The sequence below is a fragment of the Pseudocercospora fijiensis genome (assembly GCF_000340215.1).
Source record: "Pseudocercospora fijiensis CIRAD86 unplaced genomic scaffold MYCFIscaffold_5, whole genome shotgun sequence".
Classification (NCBI taxonomy): Eukaryota; Fungi; Ascomycota; class Dothideomycetes; order Mycosphaerellales; family Mycosphaerellaceae; genus Pseudocercospora; species Pseudocercospora fijiensis.
The window spans coordinates 3,284,196-3,293,694 of record NW_006921536.1 but is presented as its reverse complement, the minus strand read 5'-3'; the positions used below and the strand labels follow the sequence as shown (position 1 = coordinate 3,293,694).

At 52.2% G+C, this 9,499-nt stretch overlaps 4 protein-coding genes across 4 annotated transcripts; 2 read left to right on the top strand and 2 right to left on the bottom strand.

Moving 5' to 3' along the window:
• The first annotated feature begins 948 nt into the window (after positions 1-948).
• Positions 949-5,066, top strand: MYCFIDRAFT_165332 (uncharacterized protein). Its single transcript, XM_007929408.1, has 2 exons — positions 949-1,553; positions 1,633-5,066. Exons 1-2 carry the CDS (start codon positions 1,278-1,280, stop codon positions 4,750-4,752), a joined length of 3,396 nt encoding a protein of 1,131 aa, XP_007927599.1. The 5' UTR covers positions 949-1,277; the 3' UTR covers positions 4,753-5,066.
• A 459-nt stretch (positions 5,067-5,525) lies between these two features.
• MYCFIDRAFT_175717 (uncharacterized protein) lies at positions 5,526-5,823 on the top strand (the record flags this gene model as incomplete). Its single annotated transcript, XM_007929407.1, has 4 exons — positions 5,526-5,587; positions 5,627-5,636; positions 5,672-5,771; positions 5,810-5,823. The coding sequence occupies 4 exons, from the start codon at positions 5,526-5,528 to the stop codon at positions 5,821-5,823; spliced, it is 186 nt and encodes a 61-aa protein (XP_007927598.1).
• Positions 5,824-5,867: 44 nt separating this feature from the next.
• MYCFIDRAFT_154753 (uncharacterized protein) lies at positions 5,868-7,925 on the bottom strand (the record flags this gene model as incomplete). Its single annotated transcript, XM_007929406.1, has 1 exon — positions 5,868-7,925. The coding sequence occupies exon 1, from the start codon at positions 7,866-7,868 to the stop codon at positions 5,868-5,870; it is 2,001 nt and encodes a 666-aa protein (XP_007927597.1). The 5' UTR covers positions 7,869-7,925.
• On the bottom strand, positions 7,893-9,028 carry MYCFIDRAFT_83573 (uncharacterized protein; the record flags this gene model as incomplete). The annotated part of the gene is made up of 2 exons (XM_007929405.1): positions 7,893-8,863; positions 8,998-9,028. Coding segments are annotated over 2 exons (1,002 nt in total), but the record flags the coding sequence as incomplete, so codon positions are not given.
• Between the last annotated feature and the right edge of the window lie 471 nt (positions 9,029-9,499).

The following is a 9,499-nucleotide window of genomic DNA, read 5'->3' as shown; positions in this document are numbered from 1 at the left end:
GACAGTTCCAAGGCAGACAGAAATTCTCTGATCGAGTCCGAGTGTCGAGAGCAGAGTTTCTCGATATCGCGTGCTTCCCGAGGTCGTTACTTGTTGTTGAGGAAAGGCTGACACGCTACTTTCGGACTGCGGTGAGCGTAACGGCAGCAAGAGGGCCGAGGACATCTTCATCACCTGAGTGCGAGCTGTTGGGTATCAAGAGATTTAATAATATCGCGCAGGCAGGGATCGGAGTATTCCACAGCTGATGCTGGTGCCCGAGCGGTGGCAGACACCCCGACAGTAGTTAAGAAAAGATTCCGGCAGGCGGGCCGGTGTACTGACCATTCAAGTAGCAGTGCAATAAAACAATAACAGGTGGCAGACATGATACCAGCAACGCGTTCGACGCTATCATCACGGACACAAACGGTGGTAGTGTTGTTTCACGCCCAAAATAATGTGTTGTTCATCTCAGGAGTGAGCACCTTGATGAACGGGTCGCGTCGCGTCGTTTAGAATATCAAGCAATGACTGCTTTCTCAGATGCCCTAAAGAGGTGGTTTGTATTATAGGGCTGCAGGTTTGATGGTATGCAGAAATGCATGCCAAGTGTGCTGTGTTGCTCAAAGTGGATTCTAGCAAACATCCAGCATCGTTATTCGACAGCTGGCGTGGCAGTGGTGGCCAGACGGTTGTGCTTTCGGGGAGGACGGGATGCCACAACGACAACGACACGTTACAACAGCAGCACCACCGCACAGACAACTCACAGGCGAACATGCGCGCCGTCTTGTCCACCTTTCCTGGTCGGCGCTCGAGAATTCTTTATCGATACAATAGAACTAACTTTCGGGACACGTGTGGCGCGGCGGCGGCGCTGCGAACCATCACGGTGCTTCTTGGCATTGACACGCTTAAGACTCAAACACAATAGGAAGAGCTATGACATGCCTGCGCGTCCGGCTGCGGCTCGTACAATCTTTTGCCTGCTACACCCACCACCAGTCCTACCCATCTGTCACTTGTTGCCACTTCGCCGTGCGACTGCATCCTCACTCTCACTCTCATTATTCTCATTCGCAGCCTGCCCCGCTGTCGCCATAAGACGCCAACCAGCACCATATCTACCATATCTCCCACGCCTACGGTCCGCATCGACCTCGCCCTCGCCCTCGCCCTCGCCCTACCAACCAACCTTCCACCCTCGACATACGCCCTGTTTGCCTTCTCGTCGTTCACTCCGTAGCTGTATACCTCCGTCCACTGGCTTGACCCTGCCTCGACAGTCCAGAACAATGACTACAGACGCCATGCCGATACTGCAGAGCCGGCCTGAGGGCCCAATGGACACCGAGCGTCTGGCAGATCAACTCGAGAAGCCATTGTTGGACAACAGATCATATCGAGTGATAAGACTGCCAAACAAGCTAGAGGCCCTGCTCATACACGATCCAGATACAGACAAGGCCTCTGCCGCCATGGACGTCGACGTGGGCAGCTTAGCAGACCCCGAAGACATGCAGGGAATGGCGCATGCGGTCGAGCACTTGTTATTTATGGGCACAGAGAAGGTGAGCACATGTTCCGGGCAGAAGCGAGAACTCAATTTGGGTAGGCGCGGCGCGGATACACTGACACGTGCGGAAACAGTTCCCCGGCGAGAACGACTACAACGCATATCTGAGCAAGTATGGTGGCTACAGCAATGCCTTCACTGCTCCCACATCGACCAACTACTATTTCGAGCTCTCTTCGTCATCCACATCCAACAGCCCAAGCTCTTCCGCCAGTACGAGTCAAGCCAGTCTGCCTCTGCCGAAGATCAAAAAGCACGAAGCTCCTCTATATGGCGCGCTTGATCGATTCTCACAATTCTTTGTTGCGCCGTTGTTTCTTGAGGCTACCCTAGACCGCGAGCTGCGAGCTGTGGACTCGGAAAATAAGAAGAATTTACAAGCCGACAATTGGCGCATGATGCAGCTGAACAAGGCCACCTCCAGCCCTCACCATCCATACCATTTGTTTGCAACCGGCAATTACGATATTTTACACGATAAGCCTATTGAGCGAGGAGTCAAGATTCGCGAGGAGTTCATCAAGTTCTATCAAAAGCAATATTCTGCGAATCGAATGAAGCTAGCTGTGTTGGGCAGAGAAAGCTTGGACGAGTTACAAGCCTGGACGGAAGAGCTCTTCTCCGACGTGCCAAATAAGAATCTCCCCAAGCTGAGATGGGATGGCATTCCTGTCCAGACGGAAAAAGAGCTCGGCACTCAGATCTTCGCAAAACCAGTCATGGACCAAAGGACGATGGAAATAACCTTCCCATACCCCGACGAAGAAGATCTGTATGAGTCTCAGCCGTCTCGCTACATCTCTCATCTGGTGGGCCACGAAGGACCAGGCAGCCTTCTGGCATACCTCAAAGCCAAGGGATGGGTTAGCGAGCTCAGCGCAGGTGCCAGCTCTGTGTGCCCCGGAGCTGCTTTTTTCACGATTGGCATGCGACTGACGACACAAGGACTCGCAAACTACCAGGAGATTGTGAAGGCTACCTTTCAATACATTTCTATGCTCAAGGCTGAGCCTCCGCACAAGTGGATCGCAGATGAGCAAGCTCAACTCAGCGAGATCGAGTTCCGATTCCGTCAGAAGATCCCAGCTTCACGAACAACCAGCCACTTGAGCGGTGTCATGCAGAAGCCGCTTCCACGCGACAAGCTGCTCAGCGGCCAAGCCTTGATACGCAAGTTCGACCCAGAGGCCATCCAGCGTGGTCTTGACTGTCTGACCCCATCAAACTTCCGTTTCACTCTTAGTGCTCAGGATTTCCCGGCCGATTTTTGGGACAAGAAGGAGAAGTGGTATGGAACACAGTATAAGATGGAGCGCATCCCTAACGATCTCATGGCCGACCTCATCGAGATCATCCGGACACCTGCCAAACGGCCTTCAGAGCTTCATCTGCCGGCCAAGAACGAGTTTATTCCTCAAAGACTGGACGTGGAGAAGAAAGAGGTCTCTGCGCCAGCCACGACGCCAAAGCTGCTCCGCAATGACCGCAATGTGCGTCTATGGTTCAAGAAGGATGACCAGTTCTGGGTACCGAAAGCAAACGTTCACGTCGCTCTACGGAACTCTATTACCGAGACCAGTCCTTTCACGGCCGTAGTAGCAATGTTGTACAAGGATCTTGTGGACGACAGCTTGACAGAGTATGCCTACGATGCCGAGCTTGCCGGTCTCGAATATGTGGTCTACAGATCTGCAGGCAGGCTTGAGCTCACTGTTAGTGGCTACAACGACAAGATGCATGTGCTGCTCGAAAAAGTGCTCATCGCGTTGCGCGATCATGAGGTCAAGGAGGATCGTTTCGAGATCATCAAAGAGCGTGCGCTCCGTAGCTTCAAGAACTCCGAATATGCCGATCCTTACCGACAGATTGGACGCTTCTCTCAGTGGATTGCTCGAGACAAGCATTGGATTCAGCTGGACTACATTGAAGAATTGCCTTCGGTCACCATTGAGGACGTACGCCGATTTGGAAAGGAATGTCTGCGCCAGAGCCACATCGAAATTCTTGCTCACGGCAATCTCTACAAGGAGGATGCTTTACGCATCTCCAATCTTGTGGAAGCCACCCTCAAACCACAGCCACTTCCCAAGAGTCAGTGGGAAATCAATCGTACTACAGAGTTCGCATGTGGTGTCGACTATGTCTACGAGCATACATTGAAGAACCCGGAGAACGTGAATCACTGCCTGGAGTATAGCATTCTTCTCGGCAATGCTCAGGAGAGGGATGTACGCGCAAAGGCTCTGCTACTCGACCAGATGCTCACGGAACCTGTCTTCGACACTCTGCGCACCAAGGAACAGCTTGGATACATTGTTGGCGGTGGTGCCCTCATCTTGATCGCCAAGATCGGCTATCGGATTCTGATCCAGAGTGAAAAAGACTGCGACTATCTGGAGCAGCGTACTGACAGCTTCCTGGTCAAATTCGAGCAGCAGTTGCGAGATATGTCCGATAAAGATTTCCAGGAGCACAAGATCAGTGTGATCAACAAGCGACTGGAGAAGTTGAAGAATCTGAGCCAGGAGAGTGCACGTCTCTGGCACCATATCTGCTCTGAGCAGTTCGACTTCGATCTTGTCTACCGCGACGTGGAACACATTGAGACTCTGACCAAGGACGAGCTACTCGAATTTTACCAAAGGAAGTTCCTCCCAGGCTCATGTGAGCGCCAAAAGTACGCCATTCATCTTGTTGCGCAATCCTCACCTGAAGATATTGCTGCCAAGATGGACCCGGCAGACCAGCGAGAGAAGCTTGCTGAGGAGATCGACAAGCTGCTGGTGCAGATGCTGCAAGGTGCTCCGGGCATGGACAAGGCTGCCCTAGTAGCAGAATTCGAGAAGGTCAACGTTGCCGATGGCGATGTGCCGACCATCTTGTCTGCTGTTGGCGCATACCTCGCCGCCAATGGCATGCCGGAAGAAGTCATCAGCCAAATTCTCGCTCAAGGTGAAATTGCTCTCCCACAGCTTCTACCTGCTGCTGGAATTGTGGCCAAGCATCAGCCTACGCCAAAGGAAGAAATTAGCACGAATGGTAGCAATGCCAGCACTGAAACGCTCGAGTTTAAGAAGAACAAGCTTGTTCAAATCAAGGATGTGCGAGCTTTCAAGGCTAGCTTGCCATTATCTGCTGGGCCTGTACCGGTGAAGGACATTACGGAGTTTGAGGAGCTAGAGCCGAAGTTGTAAGCGTATAAGGGAGGTGGAGAGGCAAGGGGATTCACAGGGCGTTTGGAAGAGAGACAACGCGCAAAGCGAGGCGATATGTGGTAAGGCTTGATGTAAGTTTTGAAGGGGGTAGATAAATAGGAGCGTTGATGGGTTTCGGATTGATGATATGATACACACAGCGCGGTGTTTTCGGCAACATTGAAAGCAATCCTCGCCATTGCACTTCTAGAAATCACAATATCACTTGTTTGTTGTAGGAAGAGTGAAAGACAGGAAGACGAGCTCGATAAGCCTAATACGCCACCACCACCACCAAGACAGATCACGACCTCACTTCAGAATCATTCCACCATTTGACACAAACTCCAGTTCATTCCACCCACCCTTTACCAATCTCCCAATTTAATTCTCCGCAAAAATGTCCTCAAAGGAACTCAACATCATCGCAACCCTTCTAAGGCAAAACCGATAAAGTATGTCTGTCTTTCCTCCTTACCTATACATCTCTCTTCCTCTTCTCCTCCTCCTTCCTTCTCTAGTTCCTAACCAACCTCTCAACCCCCCACGTCCAAAAATCCGAACCTTTCGTTCTTATTACGTTATGAAATCAATCGTTCGCTCAAACTTGATAGGAATGCGGAGGAGGAGGAGATAGTTATTTATAGTTGAGAGGGTGAGTAAAACACATCACGAAGTCGTTTGACTCGCTGACGCTCGCGCTCGTGAAGATGCGGATCAGGCGGGTTTGGAAAAGTCATGGGTCGAGTCGAGAGTTTACGGCTTTTGATAAGATGTTGGGGGAGAGGGGGGTTGATGAGGGCTCCGATGAGTTTGAAAATGGTGGGGACGAAGGGTGGGTTTGATAGGGCGAAGTTGTGATGGAGGGGGTTAGAGAGCTGGATGTGATGGCAGGTTTAAAATGCATCAAAGAAGAGAGAAGGTTGATGTAAACCAATGGTTAACGTATGGGTATCATGCGTCTCAATTCTGCGCTCTTCTATTCTCTAGCTACTTGAAGCGCTGGTATCAGCCATATCGTGTCATCTCTACATTCTTCTTCCTGTTCTTACAAAAGCGCTGCGTAGCTAATTCTGGTGATCGTACATGTCGCGGGCGTTGCAATGCCTAGCAGCCTAATTGCCGCGGAAGAGGAACTGCATGTCCTCTGGAGTGAGCTTCTCCATAGCACCCTTATCGTTATTGATAGTGCTGTTGATCATGTTCGCCTTCTTCTCTTGAAGCATGACGATACGACTCTCGACAGAATCTTCGATGACGAGACGAGTGATGACGCAAGGACGTCGTTGGCCGATACGATGGCAACGGTCTGCGGACTGCCACTCTGCGGCTGGGTTCCACCAAGGGTCGACGATGAAGACGCGAGACGCCTCGGTCAAGTTGAGAGCAACACCACCAGCCTTGAGGGATACCAGGAAGATCTCGCAATCTGGCGTGTTCATGAAATGGTCAATACTCTTCTGCCGCTGAGTTGGCGTCATGGACCCATCAAGCATGACGGTGTTGAAACCAGCACGACGCAATCGCCACTCGATCAGTTGCAGCATGGATGTGAATTGCGAGAAGACGATGGACTTGAGCGTCTGTTTCTTCGAGCGCAGCTTGTAGAGATCGTAGATGAGCATCTCGATCTTCGTTGAAGACGTCCAGTCCTCCATCTTGATGCGGTTGATGATAGATGACTTCTTGACCACATCTTCGTCCTGGATGATTTCTGGCTGGTCGAAGTCGATAGCAAGAGCAATATGGCAACGAGGACAGTCGGCGTCGCCATCATCGTCTGTAACTGATTGAACGTAGGACTTGACACAGGCGCGGCAGAAGTCGTGCTTGCACTGAGAACGGATAGCATCCTCAGCCACCTCGTCGCAGATGTTACAAACAAGGACATTCTGGCCTTGCTGGGCATGTCGCTTCAGAAGCAAGTCCGGATGATTCGAGACTTGACGCATCTGCATGATCAAGCCGAAAATATTGGCATAGTTGTTGAGCATGACACCTTTGGCGACGTAAGTGTCGAATTGGCGTGTAGTGTTGCTCATGATACTGGATGAGAAGTCGCGCTCGATCTCGCCGAAGAATTCGTTGTGGATGATGACTTCTTTCGGAGGAAGTTCCATGGAGGCAGTATGATCACGCTTCATACGACGGAGCATGATACGCGCCGTGATCATATGCAATTTGGCCATAGCAGCGCTACGAACAGAAGCGTCTTCAGCCTCTGTGAGAGGATTGAGAAGTTCCTGGTTGAAGACAGACACGTGCGACATCATTCGACACTTGCAGTTGACGCAATTGTGATTTCCGTCCTTCTTCCACTGCATGATAGAACACGGGCACTCCTTGCAGAAGTAATCGGTGAATGGCCGAACCTCGAGAAAGCGAAGGAGGGAGAAGAACTCGCCGATACGGTTCTGGACTGGCGTACCCGAAAGGCACCACTTGTAAGTGCCTTGCAAAGCGAAGCAAGCATTTGCGACACCAGTATCTCGAGCCTTGATGCTGTGCGCCTCATCGAGAATGATGCGATGGAAGTGGATTGCGTGGATGGGGGAGTCTGCGCGGACAAGGTCCTCTCCTCGGCCATGGCCCTTGATCTGCTTTCGATACATCGACTCCAAGCTGTTGTAGGACATCATAATAACGTCGAACTTCTTCAGATCCTTGACTTTCATCTTTTTGCATTTGGTGTTTGAGCCGTGGTAGACCAGAACGTTCAGCTTGCCGTCAGTATACTCGGTGATCTCGGCGTCCCACTGCATCAATGCGACGGGCGGAACAAGAACGAGCGTGGGCTCCTTCTGCGGATAGTCGGACATGATGAGCGAGACGGCCTGAATCGTCTTGCCCATACCCATCTCGTCGCCAAGAAGTCCACCCTTGTACTGAGTCTGCTCCTGCTTCACCATCCAATCAAGACCTTCAAGCTGAAATGGCTTGAGGCGGCGGGTGATGCTCGTAGGCTGTGCAGCTTGCACTGGCTTGATAACCTGGATCTGTTCAAGATCCTTCCACATTGTCTTGAGTTCCGGGTGTGACTTTTCGAGCTTCTTGCGCTCTTTGTCTTTGCGAGAGAGGATCTCGCCCATGACCATATCTTCAATGTCCTCTGCCATAGCTCTGGCGGCAGCAGCACTGACCCGACCATGTCGCCGGCCACGAGCGGCACTGCCGCGGCCGCGAGTCCAACCCGCGAACCGGCTGGGTGCAGCTACGGTCTGAGGTCGAGTAGTGATGGCAAGCGGTACGTCAGATTCGGTATCACTAACACCGTCGATGGTCGAAACCGCCTCCTCGGAGTCACTAACCACAAACGAGTCCTCAGTTTCGGCGATGCTAGCTTTCTCCAGATCAGACTCGTCGCTGTCATCCAAGATTGGCTTCTTCAAGCTCTTGCCAATAGAGTTGCGACCAGTGGAACTCGCTGTGCGAGTCGGAGTCTTCTTATTACTCCGAGACGCCTCTGCCTTGGCTGGAGTCGTCTTCTTCGCGACCAATTTTGACTTGGCGACCAGCGGCATCGAGTCGATAGAGGAGAGAGATTCAGCATCACTAAACATACTCAGATCGTCCTCTGAATCATCGATGGAGAGCTTCGTGCGCTTCTTGGCTGGCTGCTGTGCACCTTCCTTCGCGTACTCCTCTTCTTGCAGCCTAGTTGCCAGGAGAAAGTCGTCATCTTCGTCTTCCTCCGAGTCTTCAATCTTGACCACCTTTCCAAGCGTAGATCGCTTGCGCTTCGATGTAGAGGGTCCAGCGAGGACAGATGTGGCTGGTGTGGTTCCTGGTGTCTCGTAGTCTATAGATGAGTCTCGCGAAGTATCGGCGTCGATGGCAGAGAGGGAGGAATCCGTTGGACTCTTGTTGCTCTTCGGTAGCGGTTTCTTGAACTCGGCACGCGCCATGACGGAAAGACGTGGCAAGGCAACGCCCTGTACAATTCTGGTGCTTTTTGATGTTGCCGCTGCGACGGTGCTGTCGTCGTCGGAATCTATGTCGGGGGAATTTGCGATGGACGACGCTGGACGGGAGGTGGCGAAGGCGAGGGCGTTGCGGCCGTTCGATCGTCGCCCTGTCGCTGGAGCTGTAGCACTCTGAGACCCTGCAGCAGCTGGAGATATGGTCAGCGATGGACTTTGCTTCAAGGTAGCAGCAGACGATGTTAAGCAAGGCAGTATTGAAGAGCAGTATTGAAGAGCAGTGGCATACAGCTAGTAGCAGGCCCACGCCCACGCCCACGCGCACGCCCTGAGGCAGCTCTGGCCGGCCGCGCCATGACAGTTCCGGTGCTGCCTGGAAGTTTTGTCTTGGCTTGAATCAATGTCGCATTCACTGCGAGACCGTGTCGGACATCGGATGTTCTCCTTGCAAGACGAAGTCGAACAACGAGTGCTTGAATATGATGATGTGCAACCACCTGCACACGCACGCAGGGGCAAGATCTCGCTTGCGCTGTGGCACGGATCGTACCCACAAATTAGCGTCTGAGAACGGGCCAAGCGTGGCAAGGATGCGTCGCGTCGCGTCGCGTCGATTTCGTGTTTGCACTTTGCGAGCAGATGCGCGATTGGATGTCGATGGTCGAAACGGTGTCATGGAAGACCATTTTCTAGGCATCTCCAGGCAGAAATTCACGAGACGCGCCAAGGACTGCCTGCCGTCACAATGATTCACTCAAGGCATGTGCTTCCCGAGCAATAGCATGTGAACACAACAAATCACCCCTTTCCGCAGTCGGAGAAGCTGC

What these genes read in the sequence shown, in the direction of transcription:
- MYCFIDRAFT_165332 (XM_007929408.1), top strand. Translation starts at nt 1,278, where the DNA reads ATGACTACAGACGCCATGCCGATACTGCAGAGCCGGCCTGAGGGCCCA. An exon ending in TATTTATGGGCACAGAGAAG is followed by an intron (nt 1,554 to 1,632) that starts GTGAGCACATGT and finishes GTGCGGAAACAG; the next exon opens with TTCCCCGGCGAGAACGACTA.